Genomic DNA, 22,729 nt, shown 5'->3' on the forward strand with positions numbered 1-22,729 from the left:
TGTAGTTATCTCATGGTTCAACTGGGGGAGGATCCACTTCCCAGTTACTTATTCACATGGCTCTTGGCAGGGCTCAGGGCCTGTGGGCTGTGGGCTGTGGGCTGTTGGCCAGAGACATCAGCCAACATGGTTCTTTGCTATGTGGACTACTCTATAAGGTAGCACACAACACGGCAGCTGACTTCCTTCAGAGCAAATGAGCAAAAGAGTGAGAGGGAGTCCCAGACAGAAGGCACAGTGTATTTGTAACCTAATCCTAGAAGGGATATTGCATCACTTTGCTATATTCTGTTAATGAAAAGCAATCACTGGTTCTAGGCCACCTTTAAGAGGTGGGGGCTGTTGCACAAAGGTATCACGAGGCGCCGTGTTAGAGGCTACCCACTACAAGCTGCCATCTGGAAGCCAGTGATTCATGTCCTTCCCACATGCAAAATGTACTCTCTCCCTTTGAAGGGTTTCAAAACCCTCATCCCACTACAGCATCAGCAGGAAGTCCACAATCTCAAAACTAAATCAAGTCTAGGTGACATCCCGTAAGTATAGTTTCTGAACTACATTTCTTCAAGCACAGATCCTTTCGATCTGTCGACTTATGAAAATTAAGGAGACAAATTATTTGCCTCCCCCGCCCCCCCAACACTCAACATACTATGGTGGGACCAGGCTAGGATGACAGCGATGGACATTCTTGTTCAAGGGTGGGGAAGTGAGAGGCACAAAGGAGTCACTGGTCCATAGTACGTCTGAATCTAGCTGGGCAAATGTTGGAAACTCCCTGATGAGTTCTCAGAGCCTGAGAATAATTATCCATGGCTCTTGGCTCCACTCTGAGTCATCCTATTTCATAAGAAGTAGCACATATGTGGAGCTGAGCAGCTCTCTCAGTCTGCTTCCTGCCAGAATTCTGGAGGTCTGAAGGCCTCTTTTCATCCTGTACTGTTTCTCCTTCAGTCCAAGGGTCCAAATACAACTCATTCAAGAACTTTGTGGGATTCCTGGGAACCTTATAGGTAGTTCACACCATTAGACCACAGCCACACCCGCAAATCTCCCTGAAAAAAGTCCTCTACCTTCAACTCCTGCTGTGAGTGCTGCGGAACAATGACCTTAAGCTTCCTAGAGGCCTTAGGTTTGACTGAGAGGATCTGAGAGATGCATCCTGAATATCTATAAAGGATCTTTTCCAGAAGATTGAATAGGCTTCTGAGATACCATCTTTAATGGTCTGAGGTCTTAACAAATTATATAGTCACATCTCCTACTTTACCTTTAGGCCATGTTACGGTCCCTACCAAATTTATATGTTGAAGCTCCAACTCCCACTGCGATATTTGGAGGTGGGGCCTTTGGGTAGTTATTAGGTTTAGATGAGGTCAAGAGGGGGCACCTGGGTGGCTCAGTTGGTTAAGTGTCTGACTTTGGCTCAGGTCAAGATTTCATGGTTCATGAGTTCAAGCCCCACGTCCGGCTCTGTGCTGACAGCTCAGAGCCTGGTGCCTGCTTTGGATTCTGTGTCTCCCTCTCTCTCTGCCCCTCACCCACTCGTTCTCTCTCTCTCTCTCTCTCTCTCTCTCTCTTAAAAATAAACATTTAAGGGGCGCCTGGGTGGCGCAGTCGGTTAAGCGTCCGACTTCAGCCAGGTCACGATCTTGCGGTCTGTGAGTTCGAGCCCCGCGTCGGGCTCTGGGCTGATGGCTCAGAGCCTGGAGCCTGTTTCCGATTCTGTGTCTCCCTCTCTCTCTGCCCCTCCCCCATTCATGCTCTGTCTCTCTCTGTCCCAAAAATAAATAAAAAACGTTGAAAAAAAATTAAAAAAAATAAAAAAATAAACATTTAAAAATGTTTTACAAATTAGATGAGGTCATGAAAAGGGGGTGCCATGATGGGATTAGTATCCTTATAAGAAAAGGAAGAGACTAGAGGTTCCTCTCTCTCTACCACACATCAAGAGGGTGGTCACCTGCAAGCCAGGAAGAGGGCCTCACCAGGAACTAAATCTGCCAGCACCTTGATCTTGGACTTCCTAGCCTCCAGAACTGTGAGGAATGTCTGTCTGTTTTTAAGATGCCCAGTCTACGGTATTTTGTTATAGCAGATTTTGGTACTGAGAAGTAAGGCTGCTGCTGTAACAAATCCCTAAAAACATGGAAGTGGCTTTGAAACTGGGTGGGTGGGTAATGGGTAGAAGCCAGAAGAGTTTGGGGGTACATGCTGGAGATGTGGGTGGAAAGGTCCATTTTGGTGGGGCATTAAAGGAAATGGGGAACATGTTGTTGGACAATGGAGAAAAAAAAAGGTGGTCCTTGTTGCAAAGTGGCAAAGAACGTGGCCAAACTATGTCCTAGTGCTTTTGGAAGACAGAACTCGTGAGCAATGAAACCGGATATTTAGCAGAAATTTCTAAGCAGCATTTGAAGAGCAGCTTGGTTCCTTCTGACTGCATATGATAAAATGTAAGAGGAAAAAGACGAACCTAAGAAGGAATTGTTAAACAAAAACGGACCAGAACTTTTTAAAAATTTGGAAAATTCTCAGCCTGTCCATATTGCAAAAATTTAGAAAGTGTGTTTGGAAGAGAACACTGAAGGATGTGGTTGGACTATCACGTGACAGACATTATTGGATTATAGGAGGAGAAACACTGCCTGCTTGAACTGAAGGGAACCGAGACAGGAAGAAACGAAGGAAGGCTTCTGGACTTCTTAGATTCTACCAAAGAGGGCAAAAGAGCTAACTTGCTGTGAATGTGCACTATTCTTCGAGAGGATGATTCCAGAGGTAATTCAGAAATCATCAGGGCCGATGGCTTGGTTCCAACAGGCTAGAGAGGCTTCATCTGGGGTTTGGTGGCAGGGCTACAACCCCAGTGGGTCCAGAGGAGAGTGTATCAAACCAAAGAAGATTATTTTCCAGCCTTAAAATCTACTGGTATTTGCGTTGTTAGGTTTTGGACCTGCTTGCGACCCAGCACCCCTTTCCTCCTTCTGATTTCTCCCTTTTGGAATGGGAACGGCTATCCTACACATGTGCTACCGCTGTATTTTGGAAGCACGTAACTAACTTATTTGATTTCACAGGTCCACAGCTAAAGAGGAATTTTGTTTCAAGATGCATCACACCTATAGTCTCATCCACATCTGATTTAGATATTTACATCCTTTGGACATTGGAGCTGATGTAGGAGGCTTAATTTTTGAGGCTGTTGAAATGGAATGAATGTATTTTGCCTGCAAGGAATTGAATTTGGTGGGGGCAGGTATTTTGTTACAGCAACCTGAACTAAGACAGACCACATTTTCCTTACAGTGCTCTGGATTTGATCCTTGCTTCACAGCCACTGCTAAATTTTAGCACTGGCTGCCATCTAGAGAGACTAAAAATTTCAAAACAAGCAAGTCCTGGCTCCTTCCTGTTTAATAATCTGCTTCTCTTCTCATGTTTTACTACAAGGAGCAAGAAGAAACCAGGCAGCATCTCCTGCTTGGAAACTGCCTTACGAGATCACCAACTTCATTGGGAACATTAGTTCTTTCCACACAATTGCCGATGGCATTGTTGCCAAACCTTGTGCTACTTCAAAACCAGGATCCTCTTTCCTCCAGTTTCCAAAAACGTTCCTTACTTCCTTTTCAGCTCTCATTCATAGCATCTTCAAAGTTCAGATTTCAGATAGTTCATCTCAAAGTTCAGTTTGTTCAAGATAATTTAAGCTTTCTCTAACTCACTCCTCAAAATCTTTCCAGCCTCTGTGCACTGTCTGGTTCTCAGCGACTCCCACATTATAGGCAGTTGTCATGGCAGCCTCCCACTTCCAGGCACCAAAATCCGTATTAGTTATCTACGCTGCATGACAAATCACCCCCAAACTTAGTGCCCTAAAAACCTTTTTTATCTTAGTTTCTGTGGGTCAGGAATTTGGACACAGCTTAGCTGGGTGCCTCTTCCTGGCACAGAAGGCTGCAATCATCTCAAGGCTCAAATGAGGAAGGATCCATTCTAAGGTCATTTATGTGGTCTTTGGCAGGCCTTGCGTTCTCACTGGCAGTTGGCAAAAGACATTAGTTCCTGGATATGTAGACTCCTATACTGGGCAACTATCGTGGGCTGATTAGTATCCTCCCCTCCAAATTCATGTTTACATGGAACCTCAGAATCTTGACCTCTTTGTAGATGTAATTAAGATAAAAACTATACTGGATTAAGGTGGGCCCTAAATCCAATGACTAGTGTCCTCCTAAGAGGACAGGACACAGAGAAGAATATGTGAAGACAGAGGCAGATACTGGAGTAATACATTCCCTATTGGCCAAGGAATGTCAAGGACTGCCGGGAGCCACCAGAAGGTAGAAGAGGTAAAGGATTGAACCTTAGAGCCTTTAGAGGGGGCATGGTCCTCCCAACATATGGATTTCAGACATTTGGCATCTAGAATTGTGAGAAAATAAATGTGTTTGTTTTAGACCACCCAGTTTGTGGTAACTTATTATGAAAGCCCCAGGAAATGAATAAAGTAACTCACATTTGAGCTGGCATCCTTCAGAGCAAATGAAGAAGAGAGTAAGAGAGTGCCCAAGAGAGAAGCCAAAGTCTTTCTGTAACGTAATCTCGGACATGACATCCCATTATTAGAAGTCATTAGATCCTTCAAGCAGGGTGAAGGGATTACACAAGACCATGAATACCAAGGGGTAGGCATCACTGATGACTACCTTAGAGGCTTACTACCACAGCCATTTCCCCAGCTTACTACCACAGCCATTTCCTTTGGGCTCTGCCTTCTCCATTCATCGATTCCTTCAGCAAATATTTATTAAATATCTGCAGTGGGCTGAGTATTGAGGATGTGGTCAATAATACAAATAAGATTCTGTTCCTTGAGATTATTTACAGTCTAGTTGGAGAGAGACCACTAAAGAATAAGAAACAATAAATATATAAATAAAAACTATGAGATAAGTATAAGGAAGTAAGTTATGAGACAATAGGAATATCTGATTTAGACTGGGGACAAGACTTAATCCTGTCTTCCTGATAAAGTGGTATTTAGCATGTGGTTGAAGAGGGGCACCTAGGTGGGTCAGTCGGTTAAACCGGCTGACTTTGGCCCAGGTCATGATCTCATGGTTCGTGAGTTTGAGCCACATGTTGGGCTTTGTGCTGACAGCTCAGAGCCTAGTTTGCTTCAGATCCTGTGTCTCTCTCTCTCTGTCTCTCTAAAATAAATAAACATTAAAAAAAAAAAGAGGAATGTGGTCGAAGAATATGTAAGAAAAAAAAAGAACTTGTACAAATTAGGCTGTGTGTGTGTGTGTGTGTGTGTGTGTGTGTGTGTGTTGGGAGGGGAGAGGGAAAGCACATGTAGGTAATGGTCAAGAAGTTAAGCTGCCAGACTCAGTGTTTGAGGCTATGGACCTCTCTTCTTCATCTCTGCATCTTTATTACGTAGCACAGTGCCTGGCACAGAGAGGCACCCGATAAATTACTACTCAATCAATGAATGAATAAAACCAAGGCATCTTTGATTTCCTGTTATGGATAATATCAATTCATTTAGAAATTTCCTCCCAATGTTCACTGATGGATCACCATTCTTAATTGGATTACAGGCAGCACAGGCAAAGTTGCTATTACAAAAAGACTCGAATACATGAAAGCTCAAAACAATAAAGGTTTATTTCTGTTTCTCATAGAACAGTCCTGGGTGGACATATAGGTCAATGGGGGCAAATGTTCTCCACTTAGGAATCTTCCATCTTGAGGCTGTGCCTTCTCCAGAACCAGAATCGTCCAGCTGGCAGGGTAAGTAGGAGCACCTGTTGACGAAGTTTCTGGGCCAAGCCTGGAAACTGGGCACATCTCTTCTGTACACTTTCCGTTGGGGAGAGCACAGGCACGTGGCCACACCTACTTTAGGGGGCTGAGGAATGTACAGTAGGCATACGGCCAATAAAGATGACAACCAGGTCTGCACCACAACTTGACTTATCCTCTGGGATAGCGCACAAAACCCTCAAATTAACCTCGACAGAAAAAAACCTGTGGATTCCCCACCCTCAGCCTCATCAAACCTTTCATTCACTGAATGGCACCATCATCCATCTGGTTGCTGAAGACAGACTCCTGGAAGTTATTCTTGATTCATTTCTTATTCTTACTTTCTACGTTGAATCCTTCAGGAAATACCGGCAACTGTACTCCCAAAACATACCGTAAATCCATCTACCTGATCTTTGCTGCTACCTCCTTAGTTCGAGCATCAAATAATCTCTCATCTGGATTGTTCCAATCACCTCTTAATAGCTCTCCATGTCTCCACTCTTGCTTGCCCATAGTTCTCTATCTAGCAGAGTGATCTTTCGAAACATAACTTTGATCACATCACTCTTCAGTTTAAAATCTTCCAGTGACATAGAATAAAATTCAAAGTCATTACTATGAACCTCAAGGTGTATGATACAGCCCTGTCCACCTCTCCAGCCTCATCCTTTGTCGTTCTGTCCTTTTACTCCCTCTGCTCCAGCTACAACGAACTTTTTGCTGCTCCTCGAACATTATTTAGCTTATTTCCGCCTTAAGATTTTTGCACTTGCTGTTCCATATGCCCAGAAATCTCCTCCTCAGATTTCCAACAGACAGCTCCTTCTCATTCCTCAGAGGTCTCAGCTTCAATGTTACCTCATGGGAGACCTTCCCTGATCATCTACTAGGAAAAGTCCCCACAACCAGTTATTCTCTTACCTCAGCATCCTGTTCACTTTCTTCTTAGCATCTACAAACTCAGTGCTGTCCCCTGTTCATTTGCTGCTTAGCTCTCCTGAAAGTGAGATCCACTGAGCAAGGACGGGCTCTTGATCCTATTGCTTCCCAAGTGTTGAGTAGGCCTGGTACAGATGCCGCTCACTATCTAAGTGAACGAATGAAGAACCACCAAGCGGTGATCAGCCAAAAGCTCCTACAAGGCCCTCCGGTAGGTTGCTGGTGTAGCGGAAGGAGCACAAACTTGGCGTCCAATTCTGACCTGACCACGTCTCAGCTATGCAAGTGAGTTCGGTTCTCTGAGACTTAGTTACCTAATCTGCAAACGGGGGATGAGAACATACTTACCTCGCAGCGTCAAATGCTTACTTCGTAAAGAAGAAAGAAACTGATGGAGAAAAAGAGCTTTACGTAAAGTTAACCCTCCGAATATACAACTCTTATTGCTGTTATTACACACAACTCTGTTCTCTTACCTCTGGACCTGCCGGGGACCTCTGTTTCCTCTTGCTCATCACGAGCCCAAACTCCCGGCTCCTTCGCGCGGGCCGTTACTGGCGGGACGAACCTTCTGGCCGGCGCCGGGAGCGGAGAGAGAGAACCCGAACGCCGCTCGAATCAGGTGGTGTACACCAATGGCCCCGCCCCGTCGGGGCCCCCGACCCATTACGTCATCAGCACGGCGCCAGCGTTGCGGAGGGCCCGGGGGCCTGTCCCGAGTGTGGCGCTGCTTGGGGAGGCCCTGGCGGACGCCTGCGAATCAGCTGCGTGGTTTGGGGGCGCTCGGAAACCCCAGCGGACGTCGGCGAGGGGTGCGTGGAGCCGTGGGGGCACGGAGTCGGGCGGCCGGAGGGGCGGCCCGGAGCTCAGGCGGGGCACAGCGCCGGCGGGCGGGCGGCCGGCGGGGCTGCCCGGCGCGGGTGTCCCGGCGATGTGTGGCGCTGAAGCTGCAGCGGCAGCGGGAGCGGCGGCGGCGGCGGCGGCGGCGGGCTCGGCCTTGGCTTCGCGGAGGTGCCGGCGGCGGAGACGGAGGCGCAGGTTCCTCATTAGGACCTGGCGAGCCCGGGCCTAATCGGCGGCCCCGCGAGGCCTCTGCACAGCGCCCCGGACGGGGACCCTCCCCGCCTCGCCCTGCCCCGGGAGCCTGCCTCCCCGGCTGGGGATGAAGCCGGGAGGCGTCCGCGCGGGGCCCAGCACAAAGGCTTGTCCCCGGGGGCCGCCGCCGCCAGCCTAGAGCCGCCCGCCGAAGCCGAGCCGGCGCCAGGGCCCTCATCCCCTCCGGTCCCTGGGGGCGGCGGCTGCCGGTCTCCCCGAGGCCCAGGGGCCCTAGCGCCGAGCTCCTCGCACCCTCGGCTGCGGTGGGACCCGGCACTTGCGCAGTCTCCGCCGCTCCCGGCCGTAGAGACCCCACGGAGCATGTCCGAGGAGAACGACATGGAGAAAGCCATCAAGGTAAGGGGGAGATGCCCCCTTCCTCCCCGCTCTGTCCCTGTGGCATTCATCTGGGCTCAGCCTCAGAAAGCGGAGAGAACTTGAAGCGAGAGATTCCAGCGACTGTCGGGTTTCGATTTTCCCGGATTCCGTGGACTGCGTTTTACAGCCCTGGGGCGAATGGTTTGTGTATGTATAGGGAGGGATGTCCGATCCCTCTGACTTTTCTGGTTAAAGCAGGGATGTGATTTGTGCTCAGCTAAAACGGAAGGTGAGTGGCGTGGAGATACTTGATATGAGTGGGACGGAGGGGGCCCTACTACACTTTCGATCACCCCCCCAAGTGCCGCCAGTATTTGTTTCCGGATGATCTGCTACAGTACTTGGAGAGTTGGACTTTACCCATCGCTCTCGAATTGTTTGAAACCAGCCTCCTGGAAACCTGCAGGTTCAGAAGGAGGTGGTCCGCCTTCTTACAAAATCCGTCTTTTGGCAAATACTTGTTCTTTTGCGTTTGTTGCCTCTCTTTTTCCTCTTCCCTCTCCTCCTAGGCAGTGTTTAATTTATTGAAGAAGCGCTAATGGTGTCCCGTGACTTACTGCTCTGTTAACAACAACAACAAAACAAATATGTGTGTTCTAAAATGACCCAAATAAAATGAAAAGTTTTTTAAAAATCTGTTTTTTACTCTTTGTTTTTGTAAAAACCACAAAACAAACAGGCAAACTTAGAGGTACTAATAGTTAGAAAGTTATTATCTAGCTGTAGCTTGGAAATTAGTCTTGTGTAAGTTGAACACTGAAGCTTAAAGTTTGATATGCATTATTTATATTGCAGTATTAAGTCAGAGCATTTACGAATTTTCATTTTCTGTGGTGCCTGGCTGGCTCAGTTGGAAGAGCGTGCAACTCTTGGTCTTGGGGTTGTGAGTTCACGCCCCACCTTGGGTGTAGAGATTACTAAAAAATAAACCTTAAAAAAAAAAAAAAGAATTTCATTTTCCCTTGAAGGACAGGCATCCATTGGCAACTTGGGAGTTATTTTCCCCTTCAGAACACACTTATAAAGTTACACTTCTAACAGTTTTTGTTTTGTTTTGTTTGGTGTAGTAAAGTTTATAGAAATCAGTCATTCCAAAGAAACTTAACCTTTTAAAGGAGGCATGAAAATATACACATTAAGGAAGATCAAATTTTACCACAAAAAATGTTCTAAAACACTGCATTTTTGTGGGAGGGGGTTGGATTTTATTAGCACAGGGTCAGGAATGGTTACCTCAAGTTTTATGACTGCATATGTGGCAGATTTTTAAATTCAAGTCTTGTCTGTTTTGTGCCAGGTGCTGTCTTAGGCACTAGTGGTACAAAGCCAAACTTCTAAATGTCCCTGCCTCTCATGCAGTTTATAGTCTAGATGGTGGAGTTAGGTAAAAAAAAACAAAAACAAAAACAAACAAAAAAACACAACACACTGCAGGTGGTTATAATTAAGTATAAAAAGGGTGGGGAGTACTATATTAGGAAAAGTAGTCAGGAGAGGCCTCTCTGAGGAAGTGATATTTGTGTGGAGCTCTGAAAGCAATGAGGGAGCAAACCTCCACTGTCTTGGGGAAGAATATTCCAGGCAGTGGGAACACCAGATAAAAAGGCTCTGAGGTACGTTCAAGTCTTGTGTGATCCAGGAAAAGCAAGGTGAATGCATTGGGTCAACATACATTATGTTTTATTTATTATTTTTTTAAATGTTTACTTATTTTTGAGATGGAGACAGGGGGGAGGGGCAGAAAGAGAGGGAGACACAGAATCTGAAACAGGCTCCAGGCTCTGAGCTGTCAGCGCAGAGCCAGATGCAGGGCTTGAACCTACGAACCGAACTGTGAGATCATGACCTGAGGCGAAGTTGAACGCTTAACTGACTGAGCCACCCAGGCACCCCAGCATAGATTACGTTTTAGAAAGGTGATGGGAAGCTAGAGCTCAGAGGGACTTGTAGACCATTGTAAGCACTTTGGCTTTGACCTTGAATAGAAGAGGACCTCTGTGGAGTTTCTAACAGAAGAGGGACTTCTAGTGGGTAAATATATAAATGGGAGGCAACGTTACATAGTGGTTACAATAGTTTATGTAGACTAATGGATTAAAACATCAGCCTTAGGTGCCTCCTTAGCACAGTAGGTAGCACGTCAGTCTTATAAAACCTCAGCCTTGCCATTCATTAGCTCTGTCCTTGAGTAAATCCTTTTACTTCTCTGTCCCTGAGTTTGCTCATTCCTAGAAATGAGATAAAAACACTCCATAGGGTTTGTGAGGATTTGATGAGCAAATATTTCTAAATGTGCTTAAAACAATAACTAACATTTAGTAAGAACTTGATGAATGTTGGCTCATAGCAACTAAACAGTCGTTTTAGAAAGTCACCATTTCTTGGTCACTATTGCCCAAGTTAATTTTCTTAAAATATTTTAGCTTTTCTTCATGTACTTGATAGGTCATTGATGAGTCTTCCTACTAATTTGTGTCCAACCAGTACAAATAAGTGGAGTTGAAAATATCTGATCTGACTTCCAGTACTGAGTAGGGTATACTCCCTTGGAAGCAAACCAGCATCACAATAAATAAAACTTCTGGTCTGTAACATTGTGCTGTATTCATTATTTTGCTTTCTTGAGGATGTCCCTCATTGGTGAGGACTGAGACCTCTAGAGTTCAGCTGGAAAAGCTGTTGTCCCGGACTCTTAAACTTCTGCCTGACTACCTAAGAGCGGTCCAATTAGACTTTAACATCTCATCTTATTACTCTTCAGAATAATTAGGATATGGCCAAGGCAACAACCATAGCCTCTGTCTTCTCATTTCTGTCTCTTCTGCCATAGCCCTATGGCTTCACTATTCCTAAGGCACTTAACTAAACCTGGAGAGTGAGCATTTGGGGGTTAGATACTGTCTTGCATATATGTCTTTTATTGTATATGGAAGAGTTCTTAATATTTGGTGAACTAGTGAAAATTCATTTCCTTAGTTTTAAAAATGTTTTTTTTAATTTCAGTATAATTTACATACCATAAAATTAACTCAGTGTAAGTGTATACTTGAAGAATTGTTAATAAACTTACAGAGTTGTGCAACTGTCATCACAATCCAGTTTTAGAGTATTTCTATCCCCCCCTAGAAAGTTCTTTTTGCCTCTCTGTAGTCCTACTCTACTCCCACTTGCCACTCCAGATGATCATTGATCTGTTTTCTGTCACTTGTTTTGTCTTGAGAAATTCCAAATTAATGAAATTGTATATAATATGTAGTGTTATGTGTTTGGCTTCTTAAAATACTTGTCAGTTTCATCCATGTTAGTGCATGCGTTGAGTTTATTTCTTTTTACTTGTTGAGTAGTCTTTATTGTTTATTCATCCCCAGTTGATGGGCATTTAGGTTGTTTTTGAATTTTAGCTATTATGAACAAAATGATAAATACAACTTGCCCACGCAAGTTTTTGTGTAAACATTTGTTTTAATTCCTTCTGGGTAAATACCTTGGTATGGAATTACTAGGTAATTTTACATATGGTAAGTTTATGTTTAACTTTTTAAGAAATTGCAAAACTTTTCCAAAGTAGCTTTACCAATATTCATTCCCACCGGTAGTATTTGAGTGGTTTGGGCCGTTTTTGTTTGTTTTTACCCTCCTCACAAATATTTGGTATTGTCAGTCTTTCTATTTTAGCTATTCTAATGGTTGTGTAGTAGTATCTGATTGTGGTTTTAATGTGCATTTCCCTAATGACTCATATTGTTGAACAACTTTTCATGTGTTTATTTGCCATTTGTGTATCTTTTCTGGTGAAATGTCTATTCAAATCATTTGCCCATTTTTAAATTGGGTTATTTGTCTTATTATTGAGTTGCAAGGTTCTTCATATACTCTGAATAAAACCTAATTCTAATGCTGTTGAGTATCTTTTCACGTGTTTGCCATTCGTGTATTTTTTTTTCCTATTTAACTATAAAATCTTTTGCCCATTTTTATTTTATTTTTAATTTTTTAAAATGTTTATTTTTGAGGGAGAGAGAGTGAGAGCACACAAGCAGGGGAGGAATAGAGGGAGGGAGACAGAGGATCTGAAGTGGGCTCTGTGCTGACAGCAGAGAGCCTGATGTGGGGCTTGAACTCATGGGCTGTGAGATCATGACCTGAGCTGAATTCAGATGCTTAACTGACTGAACCACCCAAGAGCCCCTTGCCCATTTTTAAATTGTCTTATTACTGAGTTGTAAGAGTTCTTTATAAACTCTGAATAAAAGTGATTTATCAGACATAGATCTGCAAATATTTTTTCCCAGTATATGTCTTGGCTTTTCACTTTTTAATGGTTTTAACTTTGATGAAGTCCAGTGTATCTTTTTTGTTTTTCTTTTTCTTTTCTTTGATGGATTGTGCTTATGGTGTCATAGCTAAGAAATCTTTGCCTAGTCTCAGGTTATAAGATTTTTTCAACTATATTTCCTTCTAGAAGTTTTATAGTTTTTAGTTATTTATTTAGATCTGATATCCACTTGGAGTTAACTTTTGTCTTTGGTGTTACATAAGGGTCTAAGGTTTTGTTTGTTTGTCTTTAACATGGATATCCAGTTGTTCCAGGACAGTTTGTTCAAAACACTGTCTTTTGCTTATTGAATTACTTTGGTACTTTTTTTGAGAATCAGTTGATCATAGTGTGTGAGTTTTTTCTGGATTTTCTGTTTTGTTCTATTGATCAATATGACTGTCCTCATACCAGTATCATCTTTATTACTGAAACTTTATAGTAAATTTCCAAAATTGGGTAGTGTGAGAGCCAATTTGATTTTTCTTTTTCAAAATTAAGTTGGCTATTCAAATTCTTTGTATTTCCAAATAAATTTTAGAATCAGCTTGTTTATTTCTACAAAAACGTGTGCTGGGATTTTGATAGAGGTTCCACTGAATCTATAGGTCAATTTGGGGACAGTTGCTATCTTAACAATATTGTCTTCTAATCCATGAACATGGTATAGCTCTCCATTTCATTAGGGCTTCTCCCATTTTACTTGGTGATGTATTTGTAGTTTTCAGTGTATAAATCGTACACTTTTTAACAAATTTATTCCTAAATATTTTATTCTTTATGATGCTGTTAAGAATTGTTAAATTTTATTTTTTGGATTGTTTGTCATTAGTGTAGAGAAAGGCAATTTATTTCTGTATTTTGATACTGTGTTTTGCATCTTTACCACATTTGCTAAGTTCTAGATTTTTTTTGTGTGTGTAGGTTCTTTAGGATTTTCCACATATAAAAATCATGTCTTCAGCAAATAAATACCATTTTACTTCTTCCTTTACAGGATGCATGCTCTTAATTTTGTTTTCTTGCCTTATTCTGTGGGTAGAACCTCAGGTACAGTGTTGAATGAAAGTGGCAAAAGTGGACATCTTGCCTTGTTCCTGATCTCAGGGGGAAAGCATTAAAGACTTATTGCTAAGTAAGTGGTTTTGTAGACATCCTTTGTCCAATTGAGTTTTCTTCTATTCCTTGTTTGCCGAGAATTTTTATCAGGATTAGGTGTTGAATTTTTGTTAAGTTCTTTTTCTTCACCTATTGAGTTGATTATATAGTTTTTGTTCTTTATTCTTACTATGGTGTATTAATTGAGTAACATTAATTGAGTTTCAGATATTAAACCAATTTTGCATTCTTGGTATAAACCTCACCTAGTCTGATGTAAAGTTATTCTTACATGTTTCTGTATTCACTTTGCTAATTTTGCTGAGGATTTTTGCATTTTTATTCATGAGAGATAAAGGCCTATAGTTTTCTTGTGATGCCTTTGTCTAGCTTTGGTATGAGGGAAATACTTGCTTCCGAATGAGTTTGGGAAGTTATATCCTCCTCTGTTTTCTGGAAGAGTTTGTGCAGAGGCTTGATATCATTTCATTAAGTAGGGGGGAGTTTTTGCCTCTTGTGAGGCATTTGGCAGTGTCTGGAGACATTACAGTTGTTCAGTGTGGGTAGGGGATGCTGGTAGTATCTAGCAGGTAGAGGCCAGGAATGCTCCTGAACATCTTAGCAATGCACAGGACAACCTCACAACAAAGAACTATTGGTTCATAATGTCAGTGATGCTGAGGTTGAGAAACCATGCTTTAAATGATTTGGTAGAATTTACCACTGAAGCTATGTGGGCCTAGCCTTTACTTTGTGGGAAGACTTTTTTGTTTTGTTTTGTTTTGGTTTGGTTTGGTTTGGTTTTGTTTTGTTTTGTTTTGTTTTGTTATTAATTCAGTTTCTTGTTATAGTTTTATTCAGATTTTCTATCTCCTCTTGAGTAAGTTTTGGTAATTTATGTCTTTCTAGGAATTTGCCCATTTCATCTAGTGGTCTGATTTGCTGGCATAAAGTTGTTTATGGTGATCCTTTATAATGCTTTGATTCCTGTAAGGTTGATTGTGATGTCTCCTATTTCTTTTTTTTTTTTATTTTTAATATTTTTTTAAATGTTTATTTTTGAGAGAGATACAGAGCATGAGCAGGGGAGGGGCAGAGAGAGAGGGAGACACAGAATCCGAAGCAGGCTCTGAGCTGTCAGCACAGAGCCCGACGTGGGGATCGAACGCTCAACCCACTGAGCCACCCAGGCACCCCCTCCTCTTTCATTTCTAATATTAATCATTTGTGGGTTTTTTTTTTCTTCTCAGTCTAACTAAAGTTTTGTTAATTTTGGTATCTTGAGGAATTAACTATTGGTTTTCATTGATTTTTCTCTATTTTCTGTCTTCTGTTTTATTGATTTCTGCTCTAATTTTTATTATTTCTTTCTGCTTGCTTTGACTATATATATAAGTTTATTTATTTTGAGAGAGGGTGAAAAAGTGTGTGTGTGGGGAGGGGCAGAGAGAGAAAGGAAGAAATGGAATCCCAAGCAGGCTCCACTCAGTGCAGAGCCCAACGGGGCTTGATTCCATGACTGTGAGATCACAACCTGAGCCTATATCGAGTCAGATGTTCAACAGACTGAGCCATCCAGGTACCCCAAGTATATATTTTTTTCCTGCTAGTTTTTCAAAATAGAAGCTTAGGTTATTGATTTGTGATCTTTCTTATGTAGAGATTTATAGCTATAAATTTCCATCTAAACACCACTTTAGCTGCACATAATAAATTTTAGCATACATACAGCCCCCTCACAGCCACGGTTTTGCTTTCCATAGTTTCAGTTATCTGTGGCCAACCATGGTCGGGAAGCAGACAATCCTTTTGAATCATCAGAAGGTCAGTAGTAGCCTAATGCTTTGTCACAATGCTTCCCGTCATTCATCTCACTTCATCTCATCATACAGGCACTTTATCATCTCACATCATCACAACAAGAGGAAGGGTGAGTATGGTAGAATATGATATTTTCTGAAAGAGAGAGAGAGAGAGAGCACGTTAACATGACTTTTATTACAGTATATTGTTATAATTGTTTTATTTGATTATTATTGTTAGTCTCTTACTGTGCCTAATTTATAAATTATAATGTATAATGTTAAGCTATATACATTATAACTAAATTATTAAATTTTATCATAGGTATGTAGAGGAAAAACATTAGGATTTGGTACTGTCCTGTGGTTTCAGGTATCCCCTGGGAGTCTTGGAATGTATCCTCCACAGACAAGGGAAGACTACTGTATTGTTTTTATTTTCATTCAGATCAAAATATTTTTAAAAAAATTTTTCTAATTTTTCTTGTTTCTTCTTTGACCCATTGATTATTTAGAAGTGTTATGTAAATTTTGAACTTTTTTGAATTTTGAATTTTTTTTTGAATTTTTGAAATTTCCCAAATTTCCTTGTTGATTTATAGCTTAATTCCATTGTGGTTGAAGAACTTTATATATTCAGTTTAAAAAAATTTATGGAGACTTATGATCTAGCATATGGTTTATCCTGAAGAATAGGATGCTGTGTTCTGTAGATGTCAGGTCAAATTGGTTGACAGTGTTATCTTCTACTACAAGTTTTTCTTGCTGATTTTCTGTCTAGCTTTTCGGTTATTGAGAGTGGCAGTATTAGAATCTCCAACTATTATTTTGAATTGTCTATTTTCCTCTTATATTCTGTCAAATTGTGCTTCATGTATTTTTGGATTCTACTGTTAGGTGCCTGCATATATGTTTATAATCATCCTATCTGAATTGACCTTTTCATCATTATAAAAAGTGCTTCTCTTTCTTTATTAACATCTTTTTATCTATCTATCTATCTATCTATCTATCTATCTATCTATTTAAATTAAAGTTGGTTAACATACAGAGTAGTATTGGTTTTAGGAGTAGAACCCAGTGATTCATCACTTACATATAACACCCAACAAGTGCCCTCCTTAATGCCCATTACCCATTTATCTCATCCCCCACCCACCATCCCTCTAACAACCCTCAGTTTGATCTCTGTACTTAAGAGTCTCTTATGGTTTGCCTCCTTCTCTGTTTTTATCTTATTTTTCCTCCCCTTCCCCTGTGTTTTATCTGTTGTGTTTCCTAAATTCCACATATGAGTGAAATCATGAGAATTTGTCTCTCTCTGCCTAACTTATTTCACTTAGCAAATGTATTCTAGTTCCAACCATACTGTCACAACATCTTTTGTTTTAAAGTCTATTTTGTCTATTGTCTGTATAGCTACTTCAGCTCTCCTGTAGTTACTCATGGTATATCTTTTTCCATCCTTTTACTTTTTTCCCCATTTAAAAAATTGTGATAAAATTAGACATAAAATTTACCATCTTAACCATTTTTAAGGTGCACTTCACTGGCATTAAATACAGTTCTAGGGGCGCCTGGGTGGCGCAGTTGGTTAAGCGTCCGACTTCAGCCAGGTCACGATCTCGCGGTCTGTGAGTTCGAGCCCCGCGTCGGGCTCTGGGCTGATGGCTCAGAGCCTGGAGCCTGTTTCCGATTCTGTGTCTCCCTCTCTCTCTGCCCTTCCCCCGTTCATGCTCTGTCTCTCTCTGTCCCAAAAATAAATAAACGTTGAAAAAAAATTTTAAAAAAATACAGTTCTAATGTGCAGCTATCATCACCATCCATCCCCATAATTCTTTTGCTCTTGTAAAACTGAAACTGTCTCCTTCCCCCCCAGACTCTACCAACTATCCATCTACTTTCTGTCTATAATATTGACTACTCTGAGCACCTCAGAAAAATGGAATCATAAAGTATTTGTCTTTTTGTGACTGACTTATTTCTCTTAGCATAATATTTTCAAGGTTTATCATATTGTAGCATATTACTGACTTTCTTTTCTTTTACTTTTTAAGGCTGAATGATATTCCATTGTATGTATATGGACATTTAGGTCCCTTACATATTTTAGCTATTGTGAATAGTACTGTTATAAACATAGATGTACAAATACCTCTTGAAGATCTTGTTTTCATTTCTTTTGAGTATATACCCAGAAGTTGACTTGCTGGATCATATGGGAATTCTAGTTTTAATTTTTTTGAGGAGCTACCATACTGTTTTCCACAGTAGTTGTACCATTGTACATTCCCATCAGTAGTGCATAAGGGTTCCAGTTTCTCCATATCTTTGCCAATACTTGTTATTTTCTGTTTTTGTGTTTTGTTTTGTTTTTTGCCTTTTTTTTCTTTTTGATAGTAGCTATCCTAATGGGTGTGAGGTTGTATCTGATTGAATTTTGATTTGTGTTTTCTTCATGATTAGTGATGCTGAGCATCTTTTCATGTGTTTATTGGCTGTTTTTATATCTTTGGGAAAATGTCTATTCAAATTCTTTGCCCATTTTTTGAATCAGGTTGTTTGGTTTTTTTTGTTGAGTTTTAGGTGTTCTCTATATTCTGGATAGTAATCCCTTATCACACACTTGATCTGCAAATATTTTCTCCTATTATGTGGGTTGCCTTTTTACTCTATTAATAGTGTTTTTTGATACACAAAATTTTTCAATTTTCATAGTCATCTTGTCTAGTTTTTCTTTTGTTGCCTGTTCCTTTGATGTCCTATCCAAGGAATCATTGCCAAAGACAGTGTTATGAAACTCGTGTCCTAAGAGTTTTATTGTCTTAGGTCTTACATTAAGCTCTTTGATCTATTTTGAGTTTTGGTATAGGGGGTTAAGGGTCCAACTTTGTTCTTTTGCACGTGGATACCCAGTTTTCCCAGCACAATTTGTTGAAGAGCCTAAATGTCCCATCAACTGACGAATGGATAAAGAAGATGTGGTTTATATACACAATGGAATACTACTTGGCAATGAGAAAGAATGAAATCTGGCCATTTGCAGCAACGTGAATGGAACTGGAGGGTATTAGGCTAAGTGAAATAAGTCAGTCAGAGAAAGATAGATACCATATGTTTTCACTCATATATAGATCTTCAGAAACTTAACAGAAGACCATGAGGGAGGGGAAGGGGGAAAAAATTTACAGAGAGGTAGGGAGGCAAACCATAAGAGACTCTTGGATACTGAGAACAGAGGGTTGGTGGGGGCTGTGGGGAGAAGGGAAAGTGGGTGATGGGCATTGAGGAGGGCACTTGTTGGGATGAGTACTGGGTGTTGTATGGAAACCAGCTTGACAATAAATTATATTATAAAAAATTTAAAAAAATAAAAGTTTTACTTCACTAGTAATCAAAAAAAAAAAAAAAGTCTGAGCAGAAAAAAAAAAACAAAAAACGGCCGCAAAGACGTGTGGAGGTGATGGCTATCCTAATCTTATTTTATATGCTTGCATATTAATTGGGCAGAAGCTCTATTTTCATCTCTGAACTTAGCCTAATGTCTGGCACAGATCAACTGCTCAATGAATGTGTGTTACATGGACAGATATTCTGTTCCCATATACTGGGAATTGGGAGTCTGTTAGATTTTCATTGCAACAAAACAATTTGAATGTCTCATGAGTTTTAGCCCAATTTCTCAAGGTCTGAATTTGGTTTCCTTTTCTTCCCTTGGAACCCTAAAAAATGAATTTTAGCCTACCACAACTTTAATATGTGGCTTTCTTGCCTGAGCATATGGCAATAGAAGCTTAACATATAATGATTAGACAGGAATTCCATAAAAACTATAGAGGCTATGTCTGGAACCACTGAAAACTATTAAAAGTATAATAAAACAAGTGAAAACTATAAAAAAATATAGTTACCCAATGAATATGACAATATCTTTATATTCAAAATGATGCCATTGAAAATTAGATCAATTTACTACTCACTACTACCTTATTTGAACTTTTAAGTCTCAATTTATTCAATAGATAACAATTTACTGTTATTCCAACAATTTGACCAACTTGTTCAAGAGTATAGGCCACTGGTCATGGAAGCATATATCAGACCAGTCTTTCTGGAACCTCAGGAAAGGTACCTGACCATTTTAGCAAGTGATATTTAGTAGTGAAGTATTTTGAAAGAATGTCTTCCTTTCACACTCCCCCCAAAAAACATTGAGTATCTACTCAAATGGACCTTGTAGATGAGCTGAAGAATTTCTTCTCCTCCTAATGTGTTTGCTTTCTCTTTTGCTGGAAAACAGTGCCTAACTTAGTCATTTAGACAAAATACCTAATTATAAAACCAAAAGAATGCAAAGCTCTGCTTATCGGTTTCTCTTAGAAGGTGAGGTGTTGAGTGATAAGGTTTTCTGTTGTCCACCCTGCTTAATTTTCAGCTTTTTAATTGGAGAATCACTTTCTGCCCCCACCCTTTTCTATTTTAATAGGAAACCTCCATTTTAGAGGAATACAATATCAATTGGACTCAGAAGCTGGGAGCTGGAATTAGTGGTCCAGTTAGGTAAGAGACCCACATGCAAACTATGGCAAAGTTGCTCTGAAGAAGGCCATTTGACCTACATTGGCCATTAGAAACAGCAAGTGTGCCACATTTGTGAAATAACTTTAACAAGTGGAGGTATTTATGTTAGGCTTTTTCTCATCCATTTAGAAATCTAATTGAGCCACATGGTCTGTAATGTAGAATCATTTAAGATACTGAGGTTGCGGAGCTACTCTTGAGAGTCGCCTATAGCCAGCAGAGGCCATTATTCCTTCCTTGGCCATCCTCAGGTTGCTTTCACATGGCGTGGGAGCTGAGGCTTGTGCAGGGTGGGTGAGATGGCTTTTCTGCCTCTCCACCTGCTAGCCCTAGGGGCAAGTTTATTTGGATGCATCTGGATATATTCTTGATTAGAAGTACAATTCTAAGGGGGCACCCAAGTGGCTCAGTCAGTTAGGTGTCTGACTCTTGATTTCGGCTCAGGTCATGATCTTATGTTTTGTGAGATTGAGCCCTGTGTTGGGCTCTGTGCTGGCAGCGTGGAGCCTGCTTGGGATTCTCTTTCTCCCTCTCTCTCTGCCTGTCCCCTGCTCGTGCTCTCTTTCTCTCAAGATAAATAAGTAAACATTAAAAAAAAAAGTACAGTTCTAAAAGAACTTGTTAAATTAGTTTTCACTGTTAATAGATGATTTCTGATTGAATTTTTTTCCTCCAAATCTAGAGTCTGTGTGAAGAAATCTACTCAAGAACGGTTTGCACTGAAAATTCTTTTTGATCGTCCAAAAGCTAGAAATGAGGTATGGCCCTTTGTTGCCTTGATTTGCCTAAGTATTGGAAGTGCCTAAGAATTATTCTTTTTACAAGTAAGGCAGAGAATACAGAGATGCACAAAGAATTTTATATCCATATTTACCCCTTTTCCCTATTCATGTTATCATTTTAAAGTGGTCCCATATCTATCAGTGCCAAAGGCTGATAGAATCTTATTTCCTTTCAACTCCCTCTTGTTCTTTTTCAGTTAATGTAGTTCTTGTGCCCTGAACTGTTCAGGTTTACCTCAGCTTATACTTATTGGACAAGGTCCCTGAAGAGTGGAGAATGGTGAATAGTGTCTTGTAAGTGCTGTAGGAGTGCTGTGACGATGTGTTTCTAGTTTTAAAAAAAACACCTTTGTTTTAAATCACCCAGATGTTGTGATGACATGTTAGGAATATGTACAATGGAGGACATACTCTTTTGCTTAGAGATGTATGAATAATTTCTGAAACAAAATGAGTTATTTGCCAGATTTTTCATTTGCTAATAGATGGGGCAGCAGAAAGTAAATTTGTTGGTGAGGTGAATCTCTGTTCTCTTTAAGGTACGTCTGCACATGATGTGTGCCACACACCCAAATATAGTTCAAATTATTGAAGTGTTTGCTAACAGTGTACAGTTTCCTCATGAGTCCAGCCCCAGGTAAGACTACATAGGGGTCATCTCCTCATATCCACCTCTCCACATGTAGGCCAAGGTGTAGTGGGGTTTTCCTCTCTTTTGTGCTCTCTCTCCCCCTCCCCCTTTCTCTCCATCCTTCCTTCCTTCCTTCCTCCCTTCCTTCCTTCCTTCCTTCCTTCCCTCCCTCCCTCCCTCCCTCCCTTCTTCCCTCCCTCTTTCCTCCTTTTAGTTTGGAAAATTTCAAACATTTGTAAAAGCAGACAGAATTATTCAGTGAATCCCCAGGTACGCATCATGCAAACTCAACAGTTACCAACTCATTGCCCGTCTTGTTTTATCTATGCCCCACCTACTCTCTGGGGCCCCCTGATTATTGTGATTACTTTCTCTTTAAAAAAAAAAAAAAAGTATGTAATGTGGAATTAAAACATTCTATTTCAAATTAGTGAAAGAGGACCAAATATTACTAGGCACTGTCTTTGAAGTTGATATGGCAAAAAGCCCTTATTGCTTAGTCTGACATTGCTTTTAAAGGAAGAAATCAACATTATTCTTTTAGCTGCCAAATATTTGGCAAGCCCATTGAGTGGCATTCCAGGTGTCTTCCAGGGAATTCAAAGTTAAATAAGGTATGGTTTCTACTGGGGGTACTGAGATGTAAACCTGTCATCATAGCAATGTGATAGGCACCAAGGAGAGGCATCCATAAAATACTTTGAGCTTATAAAGGAGAGGAGAGCTGCTAACTGTAGGCTAGGGAGACAAGGTGTCTCACACAGTGGTTATGTCGGGGCTAGGACTTGAAGAGGATGGGTAGGAGTCTTCTGGGTGGACAAAGAAGATGGATTTGTAAAAACAAATGGGAAATCAAATGATTGTTTCTTACAACTGTGCTCTGTTGGTGAAAGCATTTGGATGGAAACTGGAAGCATGTACATCAAAGAATGGTAACCAGAATTCTGATTTTTTTTCTTTTTGACACCATAAGAATTTTTGCTTTTTTTTTTTTAGTAGCTGTGTAGCCTTGTCCAGCTGTCCTGCTGGGTATGCTGTGGGTCACATGGAAAACTAGTGTAGTGGGGACAGGAGTGGAGAGAGAGAGACACGGATATAGATACAGACACAGACAGACACAGAATGAGAGTGAATTACCAGGGTGGCCCAACAGCAGCCAAGTGACTTGAAATTCATGTTCTACACAAAGTCATACTCTGTTTTCGATACATTTTCCATCTATCTGCCCTAAATATGATACAAAACATGTCACTTAATATATCACCCCCCCTTTAACATCTAGTAATAA

The 22,729-nt window shown here is 40.9% G+C and overlaps 1 protein-coding gene across 2 annotated transcripts in view; it reads left to right on the forward strand.

Annotated features, from left to right (window-relative positions):
* Positions 1 to 7,720: 7,720 nt before the first annotated feature.
* Positions 7,721 to 22,729, forward strand: part of MAPKAPK5 (MAPK activated protein kinase 5) — a 42,353-nt gene continuing 27,344 nt past the window's right edge. The window contains exons 1-4 of one of the 2 annotated variants that reach the window (XM_047827371.1): positions 7,721 to 8,211; positions 19,934 to 20,007; positions 20,711 to 20,786; positions 21,350 to 21,447. In XM_047827371.1, coding sequence (XP_047683327.1) covers positions 8,176 to 8,211; positions 19,934 to 20,007; positions 20,711 to 20,786; positions 21,350 to 21,447 — 284 coding nt within the window. In that variant the 5' untranslated portion in view covers positions 7,721 to 8,175. The remainder of the gene's footprint in view (positions 8,212 to 19,933; positions 20,008 to 20,710; positions 20,787 to 21,349; positions 21,448 to 22,729) is intronic. The other variant, XM_047827372.1, reaches the window with a different exon arrangement.

Source organism: Prionailurus viverrinus, chromosome D3 (genome assembly GCF_022837055.1).
Source record: "Prionailurus viverrinus isolate Anna chromosome D3, UM_Priviv_1.0, whole genome shotgun sequence".
NCBI lineage: Eukaryota > Metazoa > Chordata > Mammalia > Carnivora > Felidae > Prionailurus > Prionailurus viverrinus.